At 41.9% G+C, this 16122-nt stretch overlaps 1 protein-coding gene across 1 annotated transcript in view; it reads left to right on the top strand.

The window, feature by feature from the left end:
- The window catches only part of THEGL (theg spermatid protein like), a 55374-nt gene that overhangs the window by 20180 nt on the left and 19072 nt on the right, over window positions 1-16122 (top strand). The window contains exons 3-4 of the mRNA XM_053604623.1: window positions 1742-1807; window positions 9113-9241. Coding sequence (XP_053460598.1) covers window positions 1742-1807; window positions 9113-9241 — 195 coding nt within the window. The remainder of the gene's footprint in view (window positions 1-1741; window positions 1808-9112; window positions 9242-16122) is intronic.

Raw genomic sequence — 16122 nt, 5'->3', positions numbered from 1 at the left:
CAGGCAAGTGTTAGCGAGAATGGTCTCCTACCACCCCCTCTTTGTTCATTGGAAGCTTCCCTTGATTAATTCTCCTGGCCTCTTGCCTCACCCTTTAATTAAACTCCTAGGGGGCAGAAAGGACGTCTGTTTGACAGGTTTGGGAGTGATCCCTTGGGGTCCTTTCTTTTGGGGAGCTACCTCTCTACGGTGATCTGTGAGAGGCGCACATCCTTGTGATCTGCTGTCTGTCACCTATGTCACATGGCAAGCTTGGCCCTCTGCAGAAGGAGACCTGCAGATTTGGGTTTATGTTCAATTCAGAGGGGTTAGGGATTCCAGCTATGCTCTTCAGTGTCATTTTGTCAGTGATAGAGATGGCAGTTTTATTCCGTTTGTCTCACTCTGTGCCTATTTTTTCAGTTGGTCTCTAATGGCGATGGGCAACCAAGTACATAATCATAACACAAGCGCCGGGCGTGGTGGCTCACGCCTGTAATCTCAGCACTGTGGGAGGCTGAGGAGGGAGAATCACTTGAGCTCAGGAGTTCAAGACTCGCCTGAGTGACAGTGAGACCCCGACTCGTGAAAAAAATGGAAAAACCCAGCCGGGTGCCACGGGGAGTGCCTGTAATCCCAGCGGCTTCTGGAGGCTGAGGCAGCGGGGTGCCCGCAGCCCGAGTCTGAGGTTGTGGTGAGCTACCACGCCCACTGCACTCTGCTCAGGGGCATAGGGTGGGACCTTGTCTCAACAACAACAACAAAAAAGTCATAACACAAGCTACAGTAATATAGATGGTGCATTAGTCTGCATTGCATAGGCAATGCTGCAGTAACAAACAAAACACAGAGCTCTCAATGACTTTACACAATGAACGTTTATTTCTGCCTGCTATCATGGTCTTGGGTGAGCTGGTTGCTCTCCTCTCCCTCATAGCTCTGCCATGCAGGATGTGTGGCTTTCAGGGTCACAGCCACTGGGGAAGGGGGAGATGGAGGAGGCATACAGGTCTTCGGTGCATTGCTCTGGCAGTGATGCCTACTATGGCTGCTGAAGTTAGAGGTGACTCGTCACTGGCCCCAAACAACTGCAAAGGAGGCTGGGAAATGTAGGGGACCCACAGACACCCAGAGAACACAAACTCTTTCTACTACAGATGGATTAAGGGGTGGTGCCTGTGGCTCAAGGAATAGGGCGCCGGTCCCATATGCCGGAGGTGGTGGGTTCAAACCCAGCCCCGGCCAAAAACCACAAAAAAAAAAGAAAATACAGATGGATTAAGAATCATCAGGTAAAGTTCGCAGGAGCGGAGTTGGGCAAAAGAGGGTGAAGTGGTACCAAAAGTATATGTTGTCTGTTTCATAGTTTTGCCAAAGCCAGACATTCAGTCAGAAATTTACCTGTACAGTCTCTTTGTAGTCCAGTGCCACCAAGCCATCCACAGGTTACGTTTGTATACCAAGTGAGGGTTATTCCCATTAACAAGTATGCATTTTACCAAGGTCTTCTAGAGATAATATACTCATCATTTTGTTACATACTTTTTGTTTTATTTTATTATGTACTATAGTAGAGATTCTAGCAGTGAGAATTTTAGGACCACGATATTCGTAGATGCTTTGACCCTTTCAGTACTCTTCAGTTCACATCAAATATGGAATTTTTCCCCCCACAAATGGGATTTGTTTGAGTAGGAGTCATATGATGTGACCATATTTCTTAAGCATGCTCTTCGAATTAATCAGCTGGTGTATCTGTTAGTTCTTTTTCTAGGAAGAGACTCCACGATCTTTCTAGGCCCAAAAACCAGTGGGGAACTCCAGATAGGTAAGGCAATCTCACGTGGTCTTGTTTGTGACGACTGTGTCCATGACACCAAATAGGTAAGTGTTGTTCTTACCTGCCCATTCTCACTGCATCCCAGGTTTATTCATCCACCTCTGCTCATCTGGATCCACTAAACCAGGCATCCTCAGACTTTTTAAATAGGGGGCCAATTCACTGTCCCTCAGACTGTTGGAGGACCAGACTACAATTTAAAAAAAAACTATGAACAAATTCCTATGCACACTGCACATATCTTATTTTGAAGTAAAAAACAAAATGGGAACAAATACAATTCACACCGCTTCATGTGGCCCGTGGGCCACAGTTTGAGGACGCCTGCACTAATCCATATGGTCACCTCACTAGAGTCAACGCATAGAAGGCTAACCCTTAGTTGGTGGTTCTCAAATTTGTCTTCACATTGGAGTCATCTGGGGAGCTTTAATAGTGACTGATACCCATGTCCTATCCTCCAAAATGCTGATTTAATTGATCTGAGGTGCAGCCTACTCTGGGAGTTAAAACTCCTTGGATGATTCTAATAGACAGGTTTGAAAACCACTACCTTAGGGTTTGATGCCACACTCCTCTGAAATTTTTGTGTGCATTCTCCAGGTCCCATTTTTGTGTCTATATCTCTAAGGCTGCTGGCTCCTGCTGAATCTAAGCCCCTGCCTACAGCACACCTGTCCTCTGGGACTTCAGTAGGCCAGACCCTCAGTCCTTCCACACTTGGTCACAGGACTCCCTTTTTCTTCTTTGGCTCCTGAGTAAAGTTTGAATTTTTTTCCCTTATATAGCCTATTGCTTTAGAGCAAAACAGACTTTATTATTTTAGAGCAGTTTGGGGCTTTCAGAAAATACGGAGTTCCCATATTTACTACCTCATCCCCTGGTTTCCTCTATTATTAACATCTTGAGGTATTGTGGTACAGTTGTTACAATTGATGAGCCCATATCAACTGTACATCATTATTACAGTGTACTAAAGTTCATAATTTACATTAGGATTCATTTTTCTCTGTGTTACCATCTGTGGGTTTTGATACATGTGCGTAATGTCATGTATCCATTGTTATGGTATAACACGGGCTAGTTTCATTGTCCTAAAAATGACCTGTGCTCTACCTCTTCCTTCCCTTCCCTCTTTTCCTGTTCTCCAAACTCTTGGCAACAACTGATCTATTTACTTCTCTATAGTTCTGCGTTTTCCAGAACGTCACGGAGTTGGAACTGTAGTGTATGTAGTCTTTTAAGATTGGCTTCCTTCGCGTAGTAATATGCATTTAAGGTTCCCCTTTGTCTTTTCATGTCTTGATAACTCATTCCTTTTCAATATTACGTTTCATTGATATGAGTAATATTATGTTGTATGGATATACCACAGTTTATTTACCCATTCACTTATTGAAAGGCATCATGGTTGCTTTCAATATTTGGCAACTATAAATAAAGTTACTGTAAACATTCATTTACAGATTTTTGAGTAGACATAGTTTTTAACTTATTGTGGTAAATTTAAACTAGGTGTGCAGTTGCCGGATCATATGGTAAGAGTATATTGAACTTTGTAAGAAACTACTGAACTGTATGCCAAGATGTTGGTATCATTTTGCGTTCACACCAGCAATGAACAAGAGTTCCTGTTGCTCTGCACCCTTATTAGCATTTGGCTTTGTCAATGTTTTAGATTTTAGCCACTCAAATAAGTGTGCAGTGGTATTTTCATCGTTTTAATTTGCAATTAGCTAATGAAATGATGATGAGCATATTTGCTTATTTGTATGTTTTCTTTGGTGAGCTGTTTGTTCAGATCTTTTGCCCATTTTTAAATTGGGCTATTTGTTTTTGTTGAGTGTTAAGTGTTCTTGGTATATTTTGGATACCAGTTCTTCATCAGGATGGTATAAATGAATGAATCCTTCATTTCCTTTGTGAATATTTTCCCCCAGTCTGTGGCTTGTCTTTGTTCTCTTAGCAATAGTGTCTTTTCCTGAGCAAAAGTTTTAATTATTTATCTATTTATTTATTATTTATTTATTTTTATTGTGTGGGATTAATTGAGGGTACAAAGAATTAGGTTACACTGATTGCATTTGTTAGGTAAAGTCCCTCTTATAATTGTTCCTGCCCCCAAGAGCTGTGCCACACACTGTACCCTCCTCCCCCACTCTCCTCCCTCTCACTGCTCCCTCATTCTCCTACCCCACCCCTTGTATTAGCTCATCTACTACCTTCATATTAGAATTGAGTATAGTAGATTCTTGCTTCTCCATTCTTGTGATGCTTTAATAAGAAGAATGTGTTCCTAGCCGGGCGTTGTGGCGGGCGCCTGTAGTCCCAGCTACTTGGGAGGCTGAGGCAGGAGAATCGCCTGGGCCCTGGAGTTGGAGGTTGCTGTGAGCTGTGTGACGCCATGGCACTCTACCGGGGGCCATAAAGTGAGACTCTGTCTCTACAAAAAAAAAAAAAAAAAAAAAAAAAAGAAGAATGTGTTCCACCTCCATCCAGGTTAATACCAAAGATATAGTCTTCATCTTTTTTAATGGCTGAATAGTATTCCATGGTATACATACACTACAGCTTGTTAATCCAGTCCTGTGTTGGTGGGCATTTAGGTTATTTCCACACTTTTTTGTTTTTGAGAGTCTCACTATGTCACCCTCAGTAGAGTGCTGTAGCATCACAGCTCACAGCAACCTCAAACTCTTGGGCTTAAACGGTTCTCTTGCCTCAGCCTCCCAAGTAGCTGGGACTACAGGCACCTGCCACAATGCCCAGCTATTTTTTCTCATTGTTGTTGTTGTCATTGTTGTTTAGCAGGCTCAGGCTGGGTTTGAACCCACCAGCCCTGGTGCATGTGGCCACAGCCCTAACCACTGAGCTATGGGTGCCAAGCCTGTTTCCACATTTTGATGATTGTAAGTTGAGCTGCAATAAACAGTCTAGTACAAAAAAGTTTTAATTAAGTTATCATTTTTTAAAATGTATTGTCCTTCTGATGTTGTATCTAAAAACTCATTGCCAAACCCAAAGTCACCTGAATTTCCGTCTATGTGTTTTTCTACAAAGCTCTTAAAACTTTTATGGTTTTGCCTTTTACATTTAGGTCTATGATACATTTTGTGTTGATATTTGTAAAAGGTGTCTACATTCTTATTTTAGCACTCTCTGTTTAAAAGACTACCCTATAGTTTCTGGGTTGGATTGCCTTTGATCCTTTGACTGTGTTCTTGTGGGTCTGTTTCTAGCACCTGTATTCTGTCCCACCAATCTGTCTGTTCTTTCACCATCACCACATTGCCTTGATTATGGCAGCTTTATAATAGGTCTTGAAGTAACGTAGTGCTAGTCCTCTGACTTTGTTCTTCTTTAATATCATATTGACTATTCTCAGTCTTTTGCCTGTCCCTATAAACTACAGAATAAGTTTGTCAATATCCATGAAATAACATGCTGGGGTTTTTATTGAGATTGGATCGAATCTATAAACCAAATTGGGAAGAACTAGTATCTTTTTTTTTTGCAGTTTTTGGCCAGGGCTGGGTTTGAACCCGCCACCTCCGGCATATGTGGCGGGTGCCCTACTCCTTTGAGCCACAGGTGCCGCCCAAGAACTGATATCTTAATATTGAATCTTCCTAACCATGAATATTGAGTATCTCCCCATTTATTTAGATCTTCTCAAACCTCTTCCTTTCATCAGAGTTTTGTAGTATTCTTTGTATAGGCCTGGTACATATTTTGTTAGACTTGCACTTACGCATTTAATTTTTTTCAGTGCTAAAATAAATGGTGTTGTGTTTTCTATTTCAAATTCTAATTGTTCATTGTTGGCATACAAGAAATCAATAGACTTTTGTATATTAATGTTGTATCCTGTAGCTCTGCTATAATCTAAAAACTGAATTTTAAAAGGCTTGTTTTTAAACATTAAACACATATTATGTATTAAATTCTCTCTTTTTCATGGATAGGAACACACATATATATTGATGGGAGATACACATTGCTAATAGATATGTTAATGAATATTGTTAGAACTGTCAAAATCTTAGAATACGCCTCTCACCCTATTGGAAACCAGTAGAAAAAATAAAGGAATTATTTGATTAGGGAGTAGAGCTTAGAAAAATTAAGTAACTTATGCAAGTTCACCCAGTTTGCAGGTGATCAAAACTTGGATTTAAATCTATGTCTATTGCCCACAAAGCCCATTTCTTTCCATTATATCACCCTGACTCTTTCAGGAAGGCACGATCCCTTTGATGGCAAGGAATGCTAGACGCAATAAGATTGGTTTGGAGCTATTACAATAGAATATTGAAGGCTAAGACAATGGGCCTAAGGGTTGGGAAAAGGATGAGTATCAAGATATAGGTAGACAGGACCCGATGAATTATATGAGTCTGAGGGAGGAGTCACATGTGATTTCTAGGTTTCTGTCTTTAGAAATAAGGTGAAAATGCTATTACAACTGTAAAAGAAAATACAAGATGGGAGATGTGTTTGGGAGGAAGATATACTAGGTAAAGTTTGATGCTTTTGAGACATTCAGTCAGTATCTGGAAATACAGATTCAGCACTCAGGAGAATACATGAAAATAATTAGAGATACTTATTTGGAAATCATCTGTTTTTAGTAATATTAAAAAACTGTTGATTATGTTGGAACTCTGGAGCACATGCCTGTTTAAGTTATGAAAGAAATGCTACCTGAAAAAAAAAAAAAAACAGAGAAAGATTTGGTAAGAGAGAATCAGGAGTGGGAGGGTCTCAAAAGCCAATGAAGAAAAATTATTAAAAGAAAAATAGATTCTTTAAGGAAATCTTCAAAGAATTTGTGGTTGGCTAGACTAGCAGAGAAAGACGGAAGACTGATTTCTATGTCGTGAACATAAAGCAGTTTAAAGAGGTGAAAGCTAGATAAATATTTGTTACAATTAGGAGAGAGTGTAAGAATTTCAGAACAATAAAAGTCTGCCAATGGATGGATAAAAGCTGTTTTGCGTTTTCTAACTCTAGAAATCTGAAAGAGTCTAGAGATTCAGCTGTATGGAATCAGGTGGCTGAATGCTGAACTCCCAAGAATTCTTCTGGTTTTATTACTCTAGAATTCTACAGGTAATTGTGAGGGTGTTAGACACTTGGTTCTATTTTATGGACCCATCAAACAGGTACAGTATGCCTAAGGGTCCTGTACTCTGGGGGAAGTTCTAGGTATGGACCATAGAAGATTAAGGTTATTACCTTGATATTGTTAGTCATGGAATTGCTAAGTATGGGTAATTTTCAAAATACTGGCACAGTAATGAATTATCTATATAATAGGCTGACGATCTTTGCATCTAGATTTTTCTTGACTGTAAAGTCTCTATTTCTCATCCCATTGATCCTTTTCTTCTATCTTCTACTGAGCCAAATCTCCTGTTTTTTGTTTTTTTTTTTAACATCATTCCCAATATTTTTAGTGCATACCATATGTTTTCTGTTTTTATGGCCAAAATTTGTAAGTGCCTGATAATCTCATGAGGGTTTGGTTCCCAGAAGCCATCAAGGCATCATCATCTGATTGTTGCATCTAAAGTAACTTTTGCTCTGAGTTTGCTTTGTTTTTGAATGTCAAACTCATCACACCTGCTCCCTAATCCCTTAACCCTCCTGGCCTCTCTTCACCTGAACTTTTGTATTTAGCCCCATCCAAAAACATTTTTTCATTCTTTTTGTTATTACCACTGACAATCACCTGGCTGAATCCTATTGTCCCTTATTTTTTCAGTTTTCATTGTTTTTTGATGTCTAAGTTATATTTAGTACTTTTTGATACATTTGATGCATCTTGACTTTCATTCCGGGGTGCTCTCCCCGCCCCGCTCTGCTTTGGGAGCATAACTTGTCTTCCCCACGGTGGCTCCCCCTCCTCTGGTCGTTACCATTTCTCTTCTCCCTGTGGTCATCCTCTCCTCTCTGATACTTCTGCTGCAAGTCACTAGCAGGTGAATCTCCAATTTTCACGTTTCTTCATTCATCAGACCATTACTGAGCATCTCTTCTATACAGCATGAAACTACGCAAGGGAATATTTTCAAAAGACTAAAAGATGGTCTGAAAGAATCTGTCCACTGGGGAGAGAGGCACTCTGGATAAAATGGTGGAGGTCTTGTAAGCCACAGGAAGAATGTGGGACTTTCTTCAGAAGTCAATGGAAACCTTTGAAGTGACCTGAACAAAGGGGTAACTTGCTCAGATTTGCATTTAGAAAGACCATTGGCAGTGGCGTAGAGAAGGGAGTGGACACGATGGGAGTATGGACAAGTAGCAAGGGGGCTGAGGACAAACGGACAGATTTAAGACAATATTAGGAGATGAAATCAGTAGCAGGTAGGGATATTAATGCTTTAATATTTCTCATAATGACTCTGGCTAATGTTTATGGAGCAAAGAAAGATTGTTTCCAACAATATAAGCAAAGCTGAAAAAAAGAAAACCTGGGGCCTTTTAAAGGGATAAGCCCAGTTAGTTGGCAAATTAAATTATGTGCACAGTTGGTTACTGAGATACTTTTTTCTTACTCCTCAGCTTCAGGGCCTTCTTCTGTCCTCCTGTCCACTCCAGCAATGTTACTTACCACCTCTCAGTAGAACTTTCTGCTTCTACCCTAACTTTCCAGGCCAAGACCTGATCATTCCCAGTTCCTACTGTTACCCCAACAGGGAACATGCTGAATTCCTGGCAGTCTGTGCTTTTACTTTTTTCCACGAAGCCTTTTCAGGTTAATCCTGTACTGATTTCTCCTTTTTTGTCCATCCTGCACAGTTATCATACCTATTTCACGGGGTTTCTGAGACAAAATGAACTGATGACTTTAAAGCACGTAGCACAGTGCCTGGCACCTGGGAAGTGCGCCATAGAGATAGCTATTAATACTATTCTGGAACTGTTTTACCTTCTGACCACTTGGTACAGGCTTCACCCAAGATGGGAGCACAGTGTAGTTGGCACACACCCATTTTATGCCAACCTGGGTAAAAAAATTACAGTGTTTATTTAATGGCAGAAAAAGAGCTATCTCTAAGAAGTTCATCTTTGGTCACTATATTTTAATACAATACACAAAACAATCTTCTTGTATTCTTATTGTAACTTCCATAAATAGTTTATCCATTTCTGATGCCCGGAAATTGTGAAATTCCGTATTAGAAATAGTTCTTGAAGTAAAATCAGCATAGAAGCTGACAAGGGCTTTTTCTTAGATTTTCATTGGCAGTGAATTTCTTACTCTTTTATTTTTATGCTTCTTAACAGAAAACTATTTTGGGGAAATCAAGATCCCATTCGCCCTATTTCCTTGGGTGCTTTGAAGGCTCTGCTGACCAGAAGGCTGGAGGACCTCGCCCAACACAAAAAAGTCTCCCCCCATTATGTTCCTAACAGGTTAGTGTTTGCGTGTTATCAGGTTACTTTATCAGGAGTCCTTAGGGAAAATGAACAGAGAACCTAGCCCTTTGATACAAATGCCACTAATTGTCCAATCTGTAGTCAAAAATTCATTTCAGATTATGAATTCTATATCTGTTTCCAATCTGATGCTATAGACAAACTTTTCCAGAGCAAAATCTAATATTTCACTATTGCAGTCCTGTGGTTTAGGATTCTTCTGTAGTTAGGAAAACACTTCAAGATCTCTTTAAGGAATTCTACAGAAGTCATTCATTTTTTAAGTTAAGATCTCTAATTCGGGGATTAAAGAAATTTTAGAAGTCGAAGGGCTATCAGAAATCAGGTCTTCAGACTCCCACAGAGAACGGGCCACTCTCTTCTTCCCTAACTTCTCCTCACCTCACTTCAGTTACACAACCTGCACTGGCTTCCCAACTGGCTCCCACCTGGCTCCCACCTGGCTCCCCATATGCCTCCCACCTGGCTCCTCACCTGGCTCCGACCTTACTCCCCAGCTGGCTCCCACCTGGCTCCCACCTGGCTCCCAGCCTGGTCCCCACCTGGCTCCCTTCTGGCTCCTCACCTGGCTCCCACCTGGCTCCCCACATGGCTCCAACCTACCTGGCTCCCACCTGGCTCCCCACCTGGCTCCCACCTGGCTCCTACCTACCTAGCTCCCACCTGGCTCCCACTTACCTGGCTCCCACCTGGCTCCCCACCCTGCCCTCTGAATCTCCCTCGTGGGTTCCTCTTTCATTGTCAGTGTTGTGCTGTGTCTTGTCCTCGTCTTCTTTTCCTTCCTGATCTGAACTCTCTCCGTAGGGGTAAGGTTGTCCCCTCATGTGGATTTTGCTCTCCTCTTTGTGGTGATGACCTCTGTGTCTTCATCTCTAGCATACACCTCTCTCCTTTCCCCTGTGGGATGGTGCTGCAGGAACTTCTAAGTTAACATGTTTGAAACAGAACTACTTTTATTTTTTTTTTGAGCTAGAGTCTTACTTGGTCTCCCAGACTAGTGTGCAGTGATGTCATGATAACTCACTGCAGCCTCAAACTCCTGGGCTCAACCCATCCTCCTGCCTCAGCCTTGTGAGTAGCGGGGACAACAGGCACCATGCCCTGCTTATTTTTCTAGTTTTTGTATCTACCTGGTGCTAGTCTTGCTTAGACTGTTCTCAAACTCCCGGCTTCAAGCAATCATCCTGCCTCAGCCTAGATATTTTTAAATCTAATTTTGGTTGAATTGGATTATTTGCTTCAGCATGATATTTACAGGCTATGTTGTTGGTATACTTGTTCGCTTTTAAAACTTTATTCAAGAACACAAATCAAACAAATTCCTTGATGGAGATGACCTCATTTGCATGAACAAGAAAATCCCAGTTGTACATTTTTCATTTCATTTTCCTTCTAGAAAATATATGAATGATCCCTGCATGGTCAGTGACTTATATCATTATGTTTGGTGATGTGATGCTGTTAAATCTGATTCAGCAAATGTGATAGATGTTGCAGGGTATCTTAGTCTGTTTAGTGTTGTTATAACAGAATACCCAGGGCTGGGTAATTTATAGGGGACAGGGTTATATTAGCTCACCACTCTTCAGGCTGGGAAGTGCAAAAGCATGGTGCCACGAGCTCGGTTTCTGGTCAGGGCTTTTTGTGCTGTATGTTAATACATGAGAGGAAGTCAGCAGGGGAGCAGACGTGTGGGAAGAGGCAAAACTGGAGGAGCAGCCTGGCTTTAGAACAATCTGCTCGCTCAGTGAGAGACTAATCCAGTCTCAGAGAATGAGGACTCACTTGGGACAGTTCAGCCTCCAAACCAGATCCTACCATGCTAGGGATCAAATTTCAACACGAGTTTTGTTGGGGACAAACAAACAATATCCAAACCATAGCACAGGGGGCAAAGCCAAGTAAGACATAATTATTACTTTTAAGGGGTCTATTATCTCTTACAGTGACATACAAGGTAAATTAATAAATAAGAAGGCTGGCTTGGTACCTGTGGCTCAAGCGGCTAAGGCGCCAGCCACATACACCTGAGCTGGTGGGTTCGAATCCAGCCTGGGCTGCTAAACAACAATGACGGCTGCAACCAAAAAATAGCCAGGCATTGTGGCAGGTGCCTGTAGTCCCAGCTACTTGGGAGGCTGAGGCAGAAGAATCACTTTAGCCCAGGAGTTGGAGGTTGCTGTGAGCTGTGATGCCATGGCACGCTACTCAGGGTGACAGCTTGAGGCTCTGTCTCAAAAAAAAAAATAATAATAAATAAAAATAAATACATAAATAAGAAGGCCACTGTTCTTTTGTAATTCAAAAAAAGAAGATATTTACTCGGGAAGGACTGAGAGGGAGAAAAAAAAAAAAGCTGAATCTTCCCTATCCTTAGTCTGTCTTCCTAAAAGTATCCTAAAATTTCTTCCAGAAAACATTGTGCATATGTTTGCATATATGTATCATTTGCCTTTTTTTTTAAAAGCTTCAGTGTGCCTGTTTGTGTATGTGGTTTCCTTCTGGTAAAATCCCCGATGTTAACTCTTCTTAAGACACAGTCCCCAGGGCGGCGCCTGGGGGACTCAGGCGAGTGGCTGAGTGAGTAGGGCGCAGGCCCCATATGCCGAGGGTGGCGGGTTCAAACCCAACCCCGGCCAAACTGCAACAAAAAAATAGCCGGGCGTTGTGGCGGGCGCCTGTAGTCCCAGCTGCTTGGGAGGCTGAGGCAAGAGAATCGCGTAAGCCCAAAAGCTGGAGGTTGCTGTGAGCTGTGTGACGTCATGGCACTCTACCTGAGGGCGGTATAGTGAGACTCTGTCTCTACCAAAAAAAAAAAGATACATTCCCCAAACTCGAGCTATTAATACGCTGCTTCTGCAAGTAGCCCTAACTCTGTGTACCACTGAATTATTTATAAAGTACCTATACTTAAAGGGACGTGTGCCTCATATAACTCTTAAAATACCACCCACCCCTTTCTTCTGAATTCATTCAAGTGCCATCCATGATAAAACCCCCCGAATAGTCTCCATGGTGGACGTGCATCATATCTGCTTCATGTTATTTTATTTTGTTTTATTTCATACTATTTTAGACTTTGGTATTTTGTTTCTATTTAACATGCTCAATCTTTTCATTAACTTCTTGAACATATGGAACATTGTTACAATAACTGTTTTATATATTCGTATCTACTAATTTTGTAACAGGTCACATCTGGTTCTGTTTCTGATGACTAATATTGATGGGTCATAACTTATTGCTTCGTTGCATACCTCCTAATTTTTTTCTTTTTTTTTTTGAGAGAAAGTCTCACTATGTCGCCCTCGGTAGAGTGCCGTAGCATCACAGCTCACAGCAACCTCAAACTCTTGGGCTTAAGCGATTCTCTTGCCTCAGCCTCCATGTAGCTGGGAGTACAGGCGCCTGCCACAACCTCCAGCTACTTTTTGTTGCAGTTGTCATTGTTGTTTTAGCTGGCCTGGGCTGGGTTCGAACCCACCAGCCTGGTGTATGTGGCTGGCACCATAACCACTGTGCTATGGGCACCAAGCTCATACATCATAATTTTCCATTTGGTGCCAGACACTGTGAATTTGACCTTCCTGGGTTCTGGATGGTTTTATATTCCTATACATATCCATGAGCATTATTCTGGGACTTAGTTACATTTATTTCTAAGCAGTTTGATCCTTTGAAGCTTTAAATGAAAAATAAACAGCTTTATTGAGGTTAATTAGCATACTACAAAATTCATTTATTTAAAGTGTACAATTCAGTGTTTTGTAGTATATTCATGGGATTGTGTAACCATCACCAAATCTAATTTTAGAACATTTCTGTCCCACCTCAAAGAGACATTGAACCCATTAGCAGTCAATTCTCCATTAAATTCTCACCCACGCCTTAAGCAACCAGTTCTCTTCTTTCTGTCTCTACAGATTTGCTTGTTCTGGGCATTTTATATAAATGGAATCAGTCCGTTATGACTTTCTTTTCTTTAGCACAGTGTTTTCCGGATTTATTGTGTTGTAGTGCGTATCAGTCCTTCACTGCTTTTTATGGCTATATAATGTTTGATTATACGGCTTTGCCACATTTCATTTACCCATTCATCATTTGTTGGACATTGGGTGGCTTCTACTTTTTGGTAACAAATAACGCTGCTTTGATCATCTGGGCACAAGCCTTTGTATGGATGTATATTTTTATTTCTCTTGGAGAGAGATGAGTAGGAGTCGAATTGCTGTTTCATATAGTCAGTCTACGTTTAAGCTTTTGGGGAACTACCAGATTGTTTTCCAAAGTGTTATCATTTTACAGTCCCACCAACGATGGCTGAGGGTTCCAGCTTCTTGACATCCTTACCAACACTAATTACTGTCCATCTTTTTGATTATAGCCATCTGAGTGTGTGTGAAGTGTTAGTCACTGTGGTTTTAATCTCGGCCGTAATGACTTTTGAGGCCCAGCACTTTTCATGTGCTTCCTGGCATTTGAATACCTTCTGTGGAGACTTATCTGTTCACCCAGTTTTGAGCCTTGCTTTAAGTTAAAAAATAAATGGTACTGGATTCTGTGAATGGGAAGTTGAATAAGAAAAAATAATGGTACTAGAGATGTCTTTAGTTTAGAGATAGCCCCAATCCCTGTTACTACATCATGTCTGGAAGTGGAGGTCTCTTTCTACGTGTTTTAATTCACCAAAGTAATTTACTTCTAAAAGAATACTATTTATATTTCTGGCACCCTCCCTCTGTCACCCACTGCCTGGGCCTTTATCCTTCACCCTGTTCTCCAGGCACACTTTGCCTTTGCTTAATCTCTTCTTCGTATCCACTGTGGGTCCCCTTACCTGAGTCTAATCTCTCTAGAGTGACCAGTTCAAAATCAACTCTTCCTTCTGTGTCCCCAATTCCTAAACGGAGCTGCCATTTCCTGCCTAATCCCAGGTAAGTGTTGGAGGTTTCCTGCCTGTGTGCGCTGGGCTGTGTGTGGGGGTGGGAATGGCTGAGTGTGGTAGTATGGAAAGGCCTCAAGCCTGGGTGGTCACAAGCAAGGGGGAGACGGGCTCAAACGTAGCCCAGGAGGAGGCAGATCCCTACCTGTAAACATCCTTTTTTTTTTTTTTTTTTGTAGAGACAGAGTCTCACTTTATGGCCCTCGATAGAGTGCCGTGGCCTCACACAGCTCACAGCAACCTCCAATTCCTGGGCTTAAGGCGATTCTCTTGCCTCAGCCTCCCGAGTAGCTGGGACTACAGGCGCCCGCCACAACGCCCGGCTATTTTTTTTTTTTTTGGTTGCAGTTTAGCAGGGGCTGGGTTTGAACCCGCCACCCTCGGTATATGGGGCCGGCGCCTTACTGACTGAACCACAGGTGCCGCCCTACCTGTAAACATCCTAAAGGAAGAGAGGCTCTTTGGAAAATAACAGGATGGAGGTTGCTGTGAGCTGTGATGGCACAGCACTCTACTGAGGGCGGAAAAAAAAAAAAAAGGGTGGTGCCTGTGGCTCAGTGGGTAGGGCGCTGGCCCCATATACCAAGGGTGACAGGTTTGAACGCGGCCCCAGCCAGCTAAAACAGCAGTGGCAACTGCAACAAAAATAGCCGGGCGTTGTGGTGGGCGCCTGTAATCCCAGGTACTCGGGAGGCTGAGGCAAGAGAATCGCTTAAGCCCAAGAGTTGGAGGTTGCTGTGAGCTGTGACGCCACAGCACTGTACTGAGGGTGACAAAAAAGAAAAAAAAAAAAGGGAAAATAATAGGAGCTGAAGTGGAACTGCAGTCTGACGTCACACCAGGTCTGCAGACCTCCAGCTCACTTCCTAGCCCACTGATAATATATTTTGATAAGGAAAGTTTGAGGGGCACGGGTGATAAGAAGAACAGTGTTATTACTTATCTTAAATAAAATCTTAGTTAACAAGCCCCATTGATGATTAAATAATCTGTGCAACCAATCAAGTAGAATTTATTCCTAAACTCCAGAGTTTTCTAATGCAAAGTATCAATATATTATAATACATTGTATAAACTAAAAATATAGTAAAACATTTTGAATTACATGGATAGATGCTCAAGGAAATATTTAAGCCACACTTTTTCTCTTTATATAAATATAAATTTTGGTCTACTTAGAAGATACAATAATTAGAACAGTTAGCCAGGCATGGTGTGTGCACCTGTAGTCCCAGCTACTTGGGGGCTGAGGCAGGTGGGTTGCTTGAACCCAGGAGTATGAGGTTGCAGTGAGCTAGGCTGATGCCATGGCATTCTCCCCTGGGAGAAAGTAAGACCCTGTCTTTATTTAAAAAAAAAAAAAAGAAAGAAAGAAGGAAAAGGAAAGAAAAGACGTAATTTTTTCAGAACGTTATCTCTTTGGAGTAGAATAAGAGATGCCAGTTGAAAACTTGATGGCTGATGGCTGGCACCCATACTCAGTGGTCAGAGTTCCACCCACATACACCGGGAGAGGCGGGTTCAAACCCAGCCCCGGCCTGCTAAACAATAGTGACAACTATAACAAAAAGCCATGCATTGTGGCAGGCGCCTATCGTCCCATCTACTTGGGAGGCTGAGGCAAGAGAATTGCTTAAGTCCAAGAGTTTGAAGTTGCTGTGACCTGTGATACCACAGCACTCTACCAAGGGTGATACTGTGAGACTTTGTCTCCAAAAAAAAATAAATAAGTAAAACCTAAAAAACAACTTGATGGTTGAAACATCACCCTTTCTTTCTTTCTTTCTTTCTTTTTTTCTTGAGACACAGTCTAGAGTGCTGCAGTGTAATGGCTCACAGCAACCTCAAACTCTTGGCCTTAAGCGATTCTCTTGTCTCAGTCTCCCAAGTAGCCGGGACTACAGGTGCCCACCAC

Source organism: Nycticebus coucang, chromosome 10, assembly GCF_027406575.1.
Source record: "Nycticebus coucang isolate mNycCou1 chromosome 10, mNycCou1.pri, whole genome shotgun sequence".
Classification (NCBI taxonomy): Eukaryota; Metazoa; Chordata; class Mammalia; order Primates; family Lorisidae; genus Nycticebus; species Nycticebus coucang.
Note: the sequence above shows the minus strand (reverse complement) of the source record. Positions and strands in the feature narration are given on the sequence as shown.